The sequence below is a fragment of the Propithecus coquereli genome, unplaced genomic scaffold (assembly GCF_000956105.1).
Source record: "Propithecus coquereli isolate 6110/MARCELLA unplaced genomic scaffold, Pcoq_1.0 Scaffold8, whole genome shotgun sequence".
Classification (NCBI taxonomy): domain Eukaryota; kingdom Metazoa; phylum Chordata; class Mammalia; order Primates; family Indriidae; genus Propithecus; species Propithecus coquereli.
In genome coordinates this window covers 11,607,056-11,624,414 of record NW_012154173.1, presented here as the reverse complement: position 1 = coordinate 11,624,414, position 17,359 = coordinate 11,607,056, and the positions used below count along the sequence as shown (strand labels likewise).

Here is a 17,359-nt window from a genome sequence, read left to right as displayed (position 1 = left end):
TACAGATCAGTACATTAGATTGTACATAAATATTTGCTAAATATGTATTCTCACACTGAGACTTACAAGGAAACTACCTGCAGAGAAAATGCATAAGGTTAGACTTAAGCCTCAAGTAGGACAGTTGGGATCTACCTTTAAAGTTAGCCACCAAGCACACCTATAGATTACTGATGTTAGTTCACTGACTTGAAACTATGGCAGGTAAACTGAACTTTACTATGCTGTGAAAAGATAATAAAGAAATGCAGCAACTGCCAGATCACTCCTCAGTATGAGCCACTGAGGACACCTATCTGTCCACTAAAGGTGAGCAGGAAGACTTGATCAAGGATCTACAGTAATACTGGAGAGCTATTCAAGGAGAGGAGATAATGGAGAAAATTCAAAAATTGAGAAAGTGGTTTAGTTTCATCTGAAAACTTTGCCTCACTAGAAAATAGCTCTGGGCTAGTTATCTGCAACAGGAACTGTTAATCCTTTTATTTCTGGCAGCAGGTCTACATATACTTGATTCAGTTGAATTAAAGACCTAATACTTTAAAAAATTCCCCAAACTCTTGAGTTTTCTCCTTCCCAATCAACCATCTTTGAGCTAAGAAGAAAGGATGTATGGAGTAAGACAGACCGTCCTACAATGGACTGCGTAAGAAGCCTCTCAGGCCAGAAGACTGAAATTTTAAAGACAACGGCAACCAGACACACTCAAGAAAACTATACCCCCATCTATGAAGTCTTGACAAAAAAAAAAAAACAACAAAACCAAAAACCAAAAAAAAAAAAAGCCTGAGTCTAATTAAGCTTCTAGATCTACCAGTTGGTAGGAAATACAGGGACAATGGAACATGTTAAATGATACACAGGAATGCAATCAAGAAAACCTAGACTCTCAGGGACTCTATAAGACAGATAGTCCAGTTACTTCAGCAGAAATACACAAGGTTATACATCCTTTTGTAGTTCGTAAGCATGATGATTAAGTTTTCACACTCATGTGTGAGACGTGCCTCCCTCAAACTCTGTTAGGACCTCAGTACACTACTTGTCTATATGCAAACAAAAAAAAACACAAAATACACGAGGTTAAGAAAAAAGATTGAGTGGGAATCTACATATTAAAAGACACTTCAGAGACATATGATAAACTGTAAAAAAAAAAAAAAAAAAAAAGGAAAGAAAGAAATACCATTGGACAAAAACAAACTAGAAATAGAAGAAAACACATAATAAAGGTATATATGAAAATCCCACAGCTAACACCATACTCAATGGTGAACAACTGAAAGCTTTCCCTCTAAGATCAGGAACAAGACAAGGAGGTTGCTTTCACCACTTCTATTTAACATAGAACATAGGAAATAGTACTAGCCACAGCTATTAGGCAAGAATAACAAATAAACAGCATCAAAATTGTAAAGGAAGAAGTAAAAGGATCTCTGTTTGCAATGACATGATTGTATATGTAGAAAACCACAAAGATTCTACAAAAAAGCCTGGTAGACATTCAATAAACGAATTCAGCACAGTTGCAGGACACAAAATCAACATTCAAAAATCACTGTGTTTCTGTACACTAATAATGACCAATCTGGTAAGAAAAAATTTCATTTATAATAGCAATAACAAAAAAAATCAAATATTTAGGAATAAACTTAACCAAGGAGGCAAAAGACTTGTATACTGAAAATTTTAAAAATGTTGCTTAAAGAAATTAAAGAGGACACAAATAAAGGGAAAGACATCACACATTCACTGATGTAAGACAATGTTAAGACGTCAATACTATCCAAAGTGATTTACAGATCTAATGCAATCCTTATCAAATCTGCAATGGCATTTTTTGAAGAAATAGAAAAATCCACTTTAAACTTTATGTGGAATCTCAAGGCACCCTGAATAGTCAAAACAATCTTGAAAAATAACAAAGTTGGAGGTCTCATACTTCCCAATTTCAAAACTTATTACAAAGACACAGTAACCAAAACAATGTGGTCCTGGCATAAATACAGATGTATAGACCAACGGAACAGAAGAGAGACCAGAAGTAAATCCTTGCATATATGGTCAAATGATTTTCAACAAGGGTGACAAGACCATTTAATGGGGAAATTATAGTCTTTTCAACAAATGGTGCTGGGAAAACTGGATATCCACATGCAAAATAATCAAGCTGGATCCTTATCTTACACCACACACAAAAAGGAACTCAAAAAACATCAAAGACCTAAATTTAAGAGTTAACCTATAAAACTCTTAGGGAAAAAGCTTCATGAGATTAGATTTCATAATGACTTTTTTGACACCAAAAGCAAAGGCAACAAGAGAAAAAAACAGGTAAATTTGACTACATCAAAAAGAAAAACTTACACACATCAAAGGGACAGTTAACAGAGTAATAGGGCAACCTATAGAATGGGAGAAAATATTTGCAAATTATATATTTGACAAGGGGTTAATATCCAGAAATAAGACCTCCTGCGACTCCACAACCCAAAAAACCTCTGATTTAAAAATGGGCAAAGGACTTAAGTAGATTTTTCTCTAAAGAAGATATATAAATGGTCAACAAGCACTTGAAATATGCTCAGCGTCACTAATCATGAGGAAAATGTGAATCCAAACCATGATGAGATACCATCTCACAGCCATTAGGATGGCTACTATCAGACAACAAAATAAAAGAGAAAGTAGTAAGTGTTGATAAAGATGTGGAGAAAATGGAATTCTTGGGCACTGTTGGTGGGAACATAAAATGGTGCGGCTGCTTTGAAAATAATACGGCAGAAAATTAAACTATAGAATTATTACATGATCCAGCAATTCCACTTCCGGGTATACAGCCAAAAAGATTGAAGGCAAGGAACATATTTGTACACTCACGTCTACAGCAGCATTATTTACAACAGCCATAAGGCGGAGCAACCCAAGTATCCATTGACAGATGAACGTATAAACAAAATGTGGTACAAACCTACAATGGAATATTTAACCATAAAAAGAAAGGAATTCTGCCACATGTTATAACACAGATGAATCTTGAGCACATTGTGCTGAGTGAAATAAGCCAGTCACAAAAAGACAGATACTACATAATTCCAATTATATGAGGCACCTCAAATTCATAGAGACAAAGTAGAGTAGAGGTTACTAGGAATTGGGGTGGGGAGGGAGAATGTGGAGTTGTTTAATGGATACAGATTTTTAGTTTTGCAAGATGAAGGAGAGTTCTGGAGATCGGTTGCACAACAATGTGAATGTACTTAATAATACTGAATCGTATCATTAAAATTGGTTAAGAAGGTAACTACTTAACTGTACCATTAAAAATGGTTAAGACAATAAAGTCTGTTATGTGTATTTTACCATAATTAAAAATGAAAATTTAAAAATATTGGAGAAATAGAACTATTGATTAGCTAGTTAATGATATTACAAAATTATTATTAATTTGGCTAGATGGCTAAAGTACTGAATACCATCTATTATTTCTAAAAATTGTTTTAATGGATTCTTAAATACATACTGAAATATATATAAATTAAATGATAAAATATCTGGGATTTGCTCTGAAAAATCATCTTAGGACTGAACATGGAGGGATGTGTAAGGATATAAATAAAACACTGATATTTGTTACAGCTGGAGAGGTTACACTGAGTTTCATCATACATACTATTCCATCTACTTTTCTGTATGTTTGGAAGTTTCTATAATAAAAAGTTAAAAAATATATAAAAACATTCACTGAGACAAGATTGGTTTCCTTTGATGGATTAAAAACATTTATTTTGAAAATTTAAAGCACATGCGAGCCATATGTTTAAAATATGCCCCCCACCCCAAATTTAAAAGCCCAAATTGCAAAAGCCTTGTAAGGTTCCTCAGCGTATCACCTTTTATTGAAAAGAAGGTGCTAGGACTTGCTTGGGTAATCTGTACCCAGACACAAGAGAAGATTTGGAATATAGACAAGAATGTATGTCAGGTACTGCTTTGCTTGTATTAACTCTACTCATTTTTAACATACGGAGTGTTCTTTTCTAGGAACCCAGAGGAACTCCTACATTTATTACTGAAGCCACAGGATCTTCATCTCACATATTTAGGAATACCAGTGTCGAATTGCAATGCTGATCAGCTGCAAAGGAGAAATCCCAGTGTAATTTAAGAATAGCAGTAAACCTAGAAACATCTCATTTAGGGCCTCTGGCATTTATTTTTTGGTTGTATGGCTCCTGTGGATCCTGATTTTTTTTTTCTTCCTGATCCACAATGTTAGTGTTATCATTGACGTCCTATTACCGGTTGTTTCTTAGTAGTTAAATGATGCAGCTACTAGGAACGCCTGTCATGAATAATACAGGGAGATGTGTTTCCTTCTTAGCATTATTATTTCTTTAGAGATTCTGCAGTTTCACTCCTAGTGGATTTAGAGTGGCATTCGTTTTAAATTGTTTTACCCCAATGATGACTGCTGTTGCAGATTCATTCATCCCCTACAAAGAGCCTCCTTTATTAATTTATAAACTCCCTGAAGGCAGGAATTATGGCTAAGCACCTACTACACTACTGTATATGTATTTTGTAAATCATGAATGACTGTAAATCATGAACATCTCATTAGTGTCAGGCCAGGAAACAAATGGTGACTCAGGCAGGAGACAGGTGTGTAGCCAGGCATCTGTTCTGGGTACTGCAGTCCATATAACCTGGGAAGTTTTGTGTTTGCAACTTGAGAAGGGTGCATTGTGCGGTACAATTTTCTGAATTATTTCATGGATGTTTTTCAGTGATCATTATTCACAACTAAACTACTCTTTGTTATAAGGCTAAGGTACTGAGTACCACCCACTACTTCTATTCTGACAAATTCTTCTGCTGGAGTCTTACATTTCGTAGTCCTAATGGAGACCACATGGGAAGCCACCATGACTCCTTCCAGGTCCCCGGGAAAGAGAGGTAGCGGGGAGATCCTTGCATGCCATTTGCTTTATTCCGGTGACAGCTTGAAGTTCATGCTGCTCAGATTATTTTATTGTCTATTTATGCAGAAAACTATTATAGTTACATCTGCACTGCTAATTCCAGTGGTTGTACGTGATATTTGACCTTAACTACATTGTAAATAGCACTGTGAAAGGTATTTTGAAGACGGTATGTGCTTATCCCCAATTCTCTCAACCTTGTCAGGAAGTTATACCTTTTTATGTTGAAGCCGTGTTCATGAAGGTGGCTTACAGACATCAAGGAAGGGAGAAGAGGCATAATGTAATTTCAACAACTGGACAGCTGAAGCAAATCGTGTCACAGGATTGCTTGTGACCCCACTCGAAGCCAAGCTTGAAGAAAGAATTGGAATGTAGAGTGTATAGTGTTTTTTAAAGAAAACATAAAGCAGCCACTCTATTTTACTGATAGTGTTACATAAGCATACATCATTTTTCTGTAAATTCAGCAGCTTTGTCCTCATGATAACAATAAAACACCTTTTATGCCCTGAGCTCTGTCCACAGCCAACTGAGCAAGATCCTTATCACGACCTCTTGGTACTACTGAGGATTTTCCACAGATCTTCCCTCTCCTACAAGGCTGACTAGAGACCCTCGCCCACCACTGTTCACATCACCATGTCACACAGATGCCAAAGAATGAGCATCAGCTGCAGGCACATTGGTATCTTTCCTAACTTCTCTCACTGTTTTTGGGTTTTTTTTAAAGAGATCTCTCTCTGTCACCCAGGTTGAAGTGCAGTGGTGCAATCACAGCTTCTTGCAGCCTTAAACTCCTTAGGCTCAAGTGATCCTCTTGCCTCAGCCTCCCAAGTAGCTTGGACTACAGATGCGTGCCACCATGCCTGGCTAATTTTTCATAGAGATGGGGTCTCACTATGTTGTCCAGGCTGGTCTTGAACTCCTGGGCTCAAGTGATCCTCCTACCTTGGCCTCACAAAGTGCTGGGATTATAGGCACGAGCCATTGTGCCTGGCCATCTCACTGTCTTTTATCAGTCCTGTGAGCTCCATTCCTGGAGCTCTCTACTGGCCCAACACCACTTAAGCACATTATTCTAGCAAAATGCATAAAAGAATCACATAAGTCTCATAAAAGTCCCATAGTTCAGCCTGTTAAAGAAAGGTAGAGTCATACATGAATAAAACGATCACAAAGCTGAGAAAAAATGTAACACTCCCCGGTTCCTGGCTTGAAATGACAATGCAATCTATTTTTAGTGGCGAACACAAACATTCCACAGAATTGAGGCTGCTTCAGAAATGATTTTCCTAACCTATTTCTATTTACTTTTGGCTCAGAGTGTCCACAGGCCTTTGAGAATCAAAATAGATGGAAAGGTGAAGGAAAACCAGTTTGTCTCTTTTGGGGACTTTTAGAATGGGATAAAGAATATTTTTCTGATCATAAAAACAAAATATCTCTTCTCAGTTATCTAGAAATCTTAAATGTAACCCCCCTTATCTAACCATGAAGATACCTCTATCTTTTACGTAACTATTTTTAAAAGATACATTGATATTTTTAGAGTTGATTTAACAATGCCACTAATGTCAAACATTACATTAGCTCTTGTGTAGTCTAAAAAGAATAGGTCACTTCAGTTTTATTATAAGAACCACTAAAAATAGCACCAAAATGTTAATGAGGAAGCAGTTTCTCTTTATTGCTTAGATATACCAGTAAAGCATTAAGAGAAAAATCGTTCCTATTTTTAATGCAGCTCTGGTTCCCATTTACATGCCCTTGCACATTTTGCTTTGCTATTCCTTTCCTCTTACCATCTTATTTTTCTAAATTGAAAAGTAAAAAAAAATTAACAGGAAAATAAAGGAAGCAAATACATTAGATAATATAAATTGTCTAATTGAAATTAAGTTCAGACATTTAAGAACTATTTTGGTATCTAAATAATTGTTCCAATTTTAAGCAGTACAGAATTTTGAATTAGTAATTGGGCTCTACGAAGTCCCTATAGTGTTCCTACAAAAACACAAAAAAGTAAATTTTGCCTTTTAATTATTTTCCTATTACTACTTTCAGTAAGTACATTGAAAATATACGGTAAGTGTCTTCTGTATCTCTCCTCTTTGAATGTGTGCCCTCTTATATCTGTGAGATGAAAATCTACACAAACTCTTAGCAATTGCTGTTCTACTGTGCATCACAAAGTAGAATGTATTATGTTTAAAAAATGGTTATTTAAGTAATTAAATGATTTAAGTAATTTTTAAGTAATTAGGCTACAAGGAACTACTAGAAGATGGTTCAACTATTTCAGAAAGTATGACTAGTTCCTCAGGATATGGTACTTATATTTTGAATTTGTGCAATAAAAGATAAGATTCCTAAATTCCATCTGTACTGACCCTACACGGGCAGCTAAGGTCCTACTGGCAAGCAGTTTCTGAGAGCTGTGGAGGCCCACTGAGGTGTGATCCTAACAATGTGAGCAGGTTTATGAGGATTTGTTGTTCCACATGAAAATCTTGTTAAGTATGCCCAAATCAAGGACAAATCTCCAGGCAGAATCAATCAAATGAAAGAAAAATACCCATTTTGGGCCCCTAAACAATTCCTTACTTAGAATGCTAATATTACAACCACAAACAGGGCCAGAATGTCATTTAAAAATTCTCTCCATTCAGGATCTTTTGTTTTGGGGAAAAAGAAGCTGAAAAACAGGAATGGGCACTCTGAATACAGGAGTGGTTTATTTTTAAGGCCCCATGCTGGCTGTTCACAGGGGAAGGATTAAGGTTAGGCTTTGCAAATTAGCTCCCTTTCAGAAAGAAGAAAAAAATATATATGCTGAAATGTTATTTCTTTTTCGAAAAACATTACCAAAAGCGTTATCCTAACTATATGTACAACCTGAGACCCAAAGGTTCTACTGTTGTCTTTCCTGCTATCTGAAGGGATCTGACCATCAATGAGATATTAACTTTTTTCAAGTTTTAAGGCCCTATTACCAAGCAGCTGACACAAAATGTCAAGTTTTGGGAGTTGGGTGTAATTCTGATGCCAATTAAGAAATAATCTGGATTATCACAAGAGATTATATGCACAATGAGAAATAAATCATGGTTGAACTGAATGATACTGCCTGAATGATTTAGAAAAAAAAAAATCCAAACTTGTGGTAAGGCTAATCAGGTCTTTTTGACTGATTAGATACACGACACTTGACTGCGTTAATTTTCTCCTCACTTAAAAGACTCCCTTTCAACACCATGAAAATAATACCCAAGTATTAACAGAGAATAAGAGAAAGAACTTCACCATTCCAAAGATTAATTTTAACTGTGGAGAAAACTCGCGAATCCCAAACATGGGACAACTGCCAAGAAGTGGTACAAAGACAGAGAAAGAAGAATAGAGCCAGCGTGGACCTGGCCAAACTGGCCTCAGCACGCCGGGGCCCACGCGGTGCCAAGGGAAAGCTAAAGCCACTCAAAGGACCAATCAGGATTTCGTTTGTGACCACTCTGCTCTCTCTCTGTCCTTTCTAGTGTTACAGCCACTTTTTAGCCTTTATTACTTCCTACCAGGAGGACGGCACAGTAATTTCTTCGGCCATCGGACTAATCGTCCACAGCTTACACGTCTACCACGTCCCTGCCCTGTTTTAATATTGCTCACGGCATCCCCGTGCCTACAGCACGAAACTCCACACTCAGTGCTCTCTGCAACCCTCTTTTGAGGGCAGTGGACCTCATAGAAGACTGGTGTCGCCAACTGATAGGAGTGCGTCCCTGGGTGAATAATTTTATTTTTCTGAGCCAGAGTTTTCTTACTGGTAAAAAGAAGGAACTCATTGGATCATTAACGTGAGACAGCAGTGTAGACTGTAAAAGCTGAACAAAGGTGCAATATTTTTATTACAACTTCCATACATTTTCTGCTACTCGTCTTCTTGAAGTCTAATCCCCTAAATACACTTTATAGATATCTACCCTTTGTGCCTATGATTTTGGCCACTTGTAATGCTCTTTTTCCATCTCTCCCTCTCTGCTACCTGGAACAGCAAAATATGTATGATTTCCCATTACCCTCCTCTGAACCCCCAAAGCAAGCAATAATAGTTCTTATTTATGGAGGGCTTATGAGCATTTTTCTAGGTGCTTTACACTGTTCTCCTAGCGGCCCTGTGATTGCTTCCATTTTAAGGTGGGAAGGTTCAGATAGAACAAGTAACACTCAGAGATATAAGGTGCTCTTCCCAAGGCCACAGAACAAGGGAGGGCAGAGTAGGGGTTGAGAAGCTGTGATGATCCTGCTCATTCACTGCGTTCCCCTTCACATTTGGGAGTGAGAACTCTGAGGCTGTATTCAACAAGGCAGCAAGAGCAGACATTTCAGCTGTGTGCTGCTGGCAGTGAGGAGGAAGGGGTGGCAGCTAAAAGGAGAGAGCGCAGCAACCTTCAGGATGCAGGCAAAGGGATGAAGAAGGCTCCTTCGGCTGGAAATCCCTCTGATATTCAAAAAATTTGTGTTTCTATTTGTTTTAAAAGTTTAGATTCTATGTCATTCCACAGTATCCAGAAGTTATATGTGGAGACATATATTATTCCATCATTTTGATCTAATTTGACATTGGATATACAAAGAAGAAAACAAAAAGCAGGGAATGCCCTTTGGCAATGGACTGGCCATCATCACTCAGCAGCCAAAACGCCTGGGGCCCAGCTCTGCTGGGATGGCTGGGGCCACCAGGGGGGTTGAAAGTGTGCACTGGGTTTCGCTCACTGGTCAAAGAGTTGAGAACTCGGGCTGTGACCACCACCATTCTCACTAAAACCCATTCTCTGTATCTTTCTGGGCGCACAGCGAGGCTACTTCCCAGCCTCCTTTGGATGGGGGTCTCATCCTGGCCCACAGAGCACCCCCAGGAATGCTGTCCCTGCCTTTTCTCCCTGTGGCCAGTATGCTGATGAAAGTGATCTCAGAAGCTTCAAAGCTACGTGGTGAAGATGGCACCACCAAACCTTGTCCAAACCAAGCAACCTGGAATATCCACTCTAGACCAGTAAATAAGAACAAGATGCATTTCTATTGTGCTTGGACCATTACACTTTGTGCCTATTTGTTTTACAGCCCTTTCACCTACCCTAACAAATTCACGTGCAGGCCTGTGTTTCCTCGTGGCCCCAGATGCATATATGTGCCATGTGCACTGCGTGCACAGTCCAGTGGGTGACAGTGTGGCTGTCGTTGAATTGTCCTGGTATTCTGAATTGGCCAGGAGTGAAATGAACCAACACAAAGCTCAGAGCATGATCAAGAGCAGAGGTGGGCAGCCTTTCTCTCTAAAGGGATGGAAACCATTTCAGGCTTTGTAGGCCGTACACAGTCTCTGACACACATTCTTATGATTTTGTTTTTCAAAATAACCCTTTAAAAATTTGAACAACATTCTTGGCTTAAAGGCCCTATAGAAGCAGATCGTGAACCAGATTTGACCTATGGGGTATGGTCTGTCAATCCCTGGTTTAGATTTTTAAAAACCAAAAAAATGATAATATTTCATAAGACATGACAATTACATAAAATTCAAATTTGGGGACTATAAATCAAGTTCTAGTGGAACGCAGCCATATTTGTTCATTTGCATACCGGCCAGGCTGCGTTGGCACTATTAGGGCAGAACTGAGTAGTTATGACAGGTGTATGGCTCACAAAGCCTGAAACATTTACTATCTGATGCTTTACAGAAAAAGTTTATTAACCCCTGGTCTAGGGGTTCCAAAAGAGAGATCATACTATTTAAGTGACCAGATCCTCGACAATCCAGCCATAACACTGGGTGTTGTACTGCTCTGGTGCAGTTCTAAGAGTTTAGCATCTTCACCCACCACCATGTAAGAGGGTCCTCCCTCAAAAGGTCTTGGAGTTTAGTGTTGTCCCCTAAAACACAGTAGGAACAACAATCTTTACTGGCCAACTAGAGTGTTCTGATGGGCTGTGCAAACTGTATTCAAAGACACATACCCACTAGGGAGGTTTAGTTTATCTGAACTCACTATGACAACTGATATCCTCTTAGAATCCTGGTGTGTTATAAAACAAATACTCAAAGCACAGCTCAAGTTCAGCACGTGACATATGCTTTCTTACCATTGGTTGTTGTCATTAATTAGACACTGTGCTGGGCCTTTTGATTCAGGATACAATTTAAAGTCTTAAGACAATTCTGCAAGTCAAGTAGCTGGCTTTATGGAAGAGAAAACTGAGGCTCAGGAAGAATAAATAATTTTTCCAAGGTCAAAGAGCTGAAAAGTTAGAACTTGGATTAGAAAGTCTAGATCTTCTTCAGTTCAAAATCTAGTGCTCTTTCTATCACACAGTAAGAAATATAATATACTGGCTAATTTATGAATTTGAAGACATTGCCTCCATATCAGTCACCAGCCACAACGTCAGAATTCAAGTATATTTTGACAGTCAAGTCTTATCTATATTCAAATATAACTAGTGTTTCCTGAATGTTTATTTTATGCCAGACATGGTGCTAAGTGTTTTCTAAGTGGTCTCTAACCTCTTCCTAGTCTCAATTTCCTCATCTATAAAATGGGCTCAATTAAAGCAGTTTCAGACCATTAATGTTGAATTAAATGAATGCTGGGCATACAGGAAATTCTTAATAGGACCTACAATTACACATGCTAAGCTTCATGCTATCTTAAGTGTTCTTGTTTTGGTTTTTGTGTAAAATGAGGAGAGAGGCTCAATACTTTTAAGACCCATTCTAGCCTAAATCCCCACGAGACACAAATATTCAACAACAATAAAAAAGTGTTGAAACAATCACGCCACTGGGTGTAGATGTCTTGGGGAATCCTCCCACAAGAGCAGAATCATGTTTGGGGAAATCAGCACAATATTCATTTGAAATATAAGTTTTGAGTGTGTACTTTGATATTAATAAATGAATTATATTGTCTATTTTAAATATACTGTTCGTTGACCAAAAAACCAAGATTAGTTTTCTTTCAATAACATTTGGGAATTTGGAGTTAGTTTGAAAGCAACTTTTTAAAATGCATTAAACAAAAACAGCTAGGACAGATATTATTCAAAACATCCTAATTTATAGTAACACAGACTTCATTTTCCTGCTAACGTGTTGTTTCTTTTCTCTTCCCTAGTCAAAGCTATGCTGTACCTAGCACCCTTTTTTCCCCCCATCACTTTTGTTATAAAATAAGCCTTCCTTATAGCAGCCAACATGCCTTCTTCCCACAGGTAGGATTACATGAAAGGTGGGACATTCTCATACCTTTTTTTTTGTACATATTGCTGTAACATGCCCTAATTTTGTATTATATCAACCAGATCCTATATCCCCTTACTGAATGGGCTACTCATTGAGTTGCCTAAGCTACTGTGACTAAGCCACTTCTCAGGTATCCGCTTCCCTTAGAGACAGAACAGCGATCGCATTGTCAGGCATTCATTTCTTTATGTGCATGCAGAGGAAGCCGAGAGACATGCGCCCCTCAACAATGCTCAGGAACACCCCTAAATCTGAGCTCCATAAAAGAAGTCTTGCCACTGAACTCCTGTAAGATGCTTCTCCTCAGTTCCTAGGGGGAATAAAATGGATGCAAGACATTCTGATCAGCTTGGTTATTATTATTGTTTGGAAGAATTTTTGCTGAACCACATTTTTATAAAGCTTGATTATCAGATTTAAGGGCAAATTCTGTTCAACTCTGAAGTTCTCTAATGAGGAGAACATTAAGCAAGCTTTCTTGCATGCTTCCAGCTCCAAGGCGACATCCTCAGCAACGCATCTTCAAAAGCCACTGCACTCTAGCCCAGGCAACAGAGTGAGGCTGTGTCTCAAAAAAAAAAAAAAAAAAAAATCACGCTGCCAGGAAAAGACACCTCCGGGCAATGAGACCACAAGCTGACCACAAGTGTCCGACACAAAGAAAGTGCTCAATAAATGTTTATGAAGAAATAAAGCTAAGAGCGTCTGAGGAGCTTCTGACCCTAAACTGTGCACTGTTGACTGTAAATCTGACATTTCCAGCCCTGATAGTCCCTCAGTGCTCTGGGCTCGCCTTCCAGCTGCCTTCTTGTAGGCATCCAATAAGCATCTCAAACTTGTCCAACACCAAGCTTTCCGTTTTCCCTCCAAACTGAGTTCTTCCCCATCTCAACTAATATATGACTGTTCTCTCAGTTGCTCAAAGCAAAAACCTGGGAATCCACTTTTACTTCTCTCTCTCACTTACTGCCTACCACCCCAATAACTCCAAATCATTTCTAAATCCTATTCTCTACTCGCCATTAATCCAGAATCCACCAGTTCTATGTCTACTGCTTGTGGATCCATCACTGCTAAAACCTGTCTGGACTGCTATTCTTCTTCTCCAGCCATTAATTCTCCATATACAGCTAAAGTAATCTAACAATGTAAACTAGATCTTCTCGCTTCCTCCCTTGAAGTCCTCCAGTGACTTCCTATGGCCTGTGCGATGAGATTGACTCTGTTGACCATGGCTGGGAGGCCCTTAGAAACCTGCCCTCATCTCTGTTGACTTTCCATCTCCATAACTAGGCTTGGTCACACTGGTCTCTTTGTCCCTCAAACATCAAATCCTTTCCTGCCTCTGTGCCTGCCGTTTCCTCATCTTGCAGCAGAGGAACATGTTCATGTCCTGATCGTCACAATGACTTCAGGCCCAAAGTCATGCTTGGGAAGATCTTTCTCAAAAAACTGGCTTTCTGAAGTTCTCCCCCAGCCCCATCAACTTATCAATAAGGGGCAAGCTTACCTTTTAATAACTCGAATAATCCATACTTTAAAGAAGTACGTACATTTGGCTTTTGGAAATTATATAGAACTTTTTATCACATGCTCTAAAATGGGAAAGCTAAACAAATAGTTGATGAAGCCCCAAAATACTAATGGTTGACATTAAAAAATTAAACTCTTGGTATTTCTAGTGCATTAATGAGAGAGTGTTTTGTTTAGAGATTGTTGAGAACCTGAATGAAAAATTATAAGCAGCTGGGGGGTTCTATGTTAGGTGTGAATTCCATACATAAACCAATAATTTACGGCCAAAGACTGACAGGAGGTTAGGAGATCATGGGTGTCCACACCTTCCTCAGCTTGCCGCTTTCAATGGTGACGGAGTACTGTTCATGACAACTCTCTTTTGCATCAGTTTGGCCCTTAATGAGAGCTTTTAAAGAACGGAGACATTCTGGATGGTTTTCTAATGCTGCTTTCCTAAGTGCCAACTGTTTTCAATACTTCTGTGTGAGTTCTGGGCAACACTGTTATTCCTCAGGAGTTAGTTGTAGGGATACTATAACGACTCAGTTAAGAAGATTCGGCCTACTAACTACATATGTGACCCTTCAGTTTTTAAGTAGTAGTTTTTGTAGAAATAGGGAGTGATAGTATTGATAGAAGAAATAATACAAAAAAGTCCCATAGCTAATATTTATTGAATCCTTACTATGTGCCAGTTACATACTAGAGACTTTTTTTTGACTGACATTGTATGGCCTTATGTTTTATAATTTGCATTTTTGTTGTCTTCTTCTCACAGAGAACTTGCTTAATGATAAGATGAGACATAGTGTGTTTTACAGATATCTTATCTCTGAACAGAAATTAAAATAGTAGAATATTTTTGCTCTGATACATATGCATTTTTTCCAGCCTGTTTTTTATTAGGTGTATCTTTAGGACGAGGAGGAAAGCTGGACAGTGAAGCTAGATCCCCGACTCTCACCTCCAGACCTCATGTGCATGTACTTGTGTGAATTTACTGAAGTATTTATTGAAAGAATGAATACCTGGTCAGATTTGTAATGAGAGCATACACATCTTATGGGTATCAATTTTAACATTTAATTGTGATAAACCCCTGGAGTCACTAAGACATAAGAATTCAGTTTCTAAGGCTACAATTAAATAGCTTCAAGGATCTAAGACTTATGTTATTTCTTTAAAGATTTAAAACAATGAGAAATATCATATTCATAACTTTGAAAATTACCTACAGCCACTGTAAACAACAGGATTTTTGTGTGGGAAAGAATTATGAAACCACCAACATACCAAAAAGAATTTCCAACATTTTGGGAAACCCAAATACACAACATTGAAACTGAAGTTCTACTCATGGAAGGTGGTCTATGATATTATTCTTTACCTACAACATCAACGTCAGTACTGTAACAACCCTCATGTGTATATATTTGTTCTATTGTCATTCAGAGGTTCAATCTTATATACTATTCAAATAAATTCAGCCCAAATAGCAGAGGGTCATATAAAGACATTCATTCATAGCAGGTGCTCTGAAAATAAAATACCAATGCTGCTAATTGCTGAAAGCAATACAAAGTGAAATATTTGCTCTACTGAAAAATAGGACACAGAAGATCTATGTCACTTATATATTTTAATATTTCATTCTCAAATAGCACTCAATCACTTTTATTCATTGGGGTTAAATAAGCATGAATTTAATCCCATAAATTCTATTTAATTTTAAAGACCTAAAAATAATCTTTACTTTTGTTCTTTACATGTTTTTGCCTTACATATATATTTGACTATATCAATAAAGTTATTTTCTTTTATATTTTAATTTTATTAAAGTTAAATTGCATTTAGTTGGACCAAAAAAATAATACATTCTAGGCATATTTATGCCAAAGAAATTAAAAAATGATGACTCTTGGTACTTACCCTCCCATATCTGTTGGCGTAGGACCCAGTAAGCAAGGAATGAAAAACAATGATTGTCTCGTCCAAGTCCCAGATGAACACTCTCTGCAAAGGAAGAACCAAATTAATGTGTGTTTGCCTTGGTTGAGAAAACTATTATTCAGTTAACTTCAACATGAAAAAGTCATCTTGAATTGGGAAACGAATGAAAAATCTGAATTTACTATATATTTTTTTTAAACACAACTGTTCCAAAGAGCATCTTCTAGCTTTTCTCCGGATATAACTTCAGATGAGGTACAAGAAGATAATTATATTTACAGCATCGATATAAATATAGGAAAGAGATACTAATACATATCCTTTCTACTTCTCGAAAAGAATCTGTCTCATTTCTGAAAAGATGAAAGAAAAATGAGCTATAACTAGTCTGTTTATAATTTCTGAGATAGAGATGAGAGATGAAAAATCACTTTATCTTTTCCTTATCCCTAATCTCTGTTCATTAAGAAGTATTAAAATAACTAATCTTATGATTTATTCTTACCAATCCAATTATTAAAAAATAACACCCCCAAACTGAAACTGTACATAATCTATTCACCTTATGTTACCTATTGGGTTGTTACCAAAGGGAAGGGATATACATTGTTCTTACCAGGTTTTTTAAGTCTTCAGGTTATAGATATTTAACAACTTAAGCAGACACATCACTCATTCTCTTACACAAACTCTTGGGGTATTTTTAGAATTAGACCTGAAGGAATTAATTTCAAAAAGGTCTTTGGGGTACCACAAAAAGCCTCCCAAGCCTGTTTTTCTTCTTCCCATTCCCACTCACACCAGTACATATTCATATGCATAGAATCTGCCGGAAAAATTTCATCTTTTCAGCCAAAATAATCATGTTTTCCACCATCAGATTTCACTTTGGCAAAAAGCAGACATTTAATTGCAGTGGATTCAAGGCTATGAAATCTACCACCTTTTAAGTTCTTACTTAATCCCTCCTGCTTTTGAACTCCACCAAAACATGTCTTCAGAAAGTGATTACCATCTCAGTTTAGAACATTCCAGGTTTTCCTTTCTCAATATACACAAGCATGTCTTTAATTTCAAAGTGGATTTTATTAAGCATTTTTAGAATGACACTTACTTAATTGAAATAGCAATGATACAGAGGAGCACAAGAGAATTTTGTTCAAGCAGAATTGTGTAATTTACTGTATTTCTCTCAAGAGAAACAAATGTTTTACCATATAGTTAATATGGAAGGAAAAAAACCAGAAATAATTGTTTAACCTGTGGGTTAATATGGGGGAGAGAAAAATGCTTTGATTTTATTGTTGATATGAAAAAGAAAGCAATAATAAAAGCATCTAGATACCTTGATCACTGCCATTTACATAGCAGGTACATAAAACCGCCAGTTAGCTATTAAGCCACCCTGTTATTTGCTTGGGCGTTGGCAATGACATACCTCAAGATCGGAATCCGGGGGAGGTGAAGGATTATTGTTTCTTCGGCCCCGTCCACGTGATTTCCCATCCGAACCTCGACGTAATCGATCAGAATCTGTATCTTTAATGGGTGTTGATGGGCTGTGGATTGTACTGTACTCTGCAGGAATACAGGAAGGTCTTTCATC

The 17,359-nt window shown here is 37.5% G+C and overlaps 1 protein-coding gene across 7 annotated transcripts in view; it reads right to left on the bottom strand.

Annotated features, from left to right (window-relative positions):
• EYA1 (EYA transcriptional coactivator and phosphatase 1) overlaps positions 1-17,359 on the bottom strand; it is a 326,218-nt gene that overhangs the window by 55,382 nt on the left and 253,477 nt on the right. For all 7 annotated transcript variants that reach the window (XM_012663113.1, XM_012663115.1, XM_012663116.1 and 4 more), the window contains 2 exons: positions 17,192-17,331; positions 15,733-15,816 (listed from right to left, as the gene is read on the bottom strand). In XM_012663113.1, the coding sequence (XP_012518567.1) occupies positions 15,733-15,816; positions 17,192-17,331 (224 nt within the window). The remainder of the gene's footprint in view (positions 1-15,732; positions 15,817-17,191; positions 17,332-17,359) is intronic.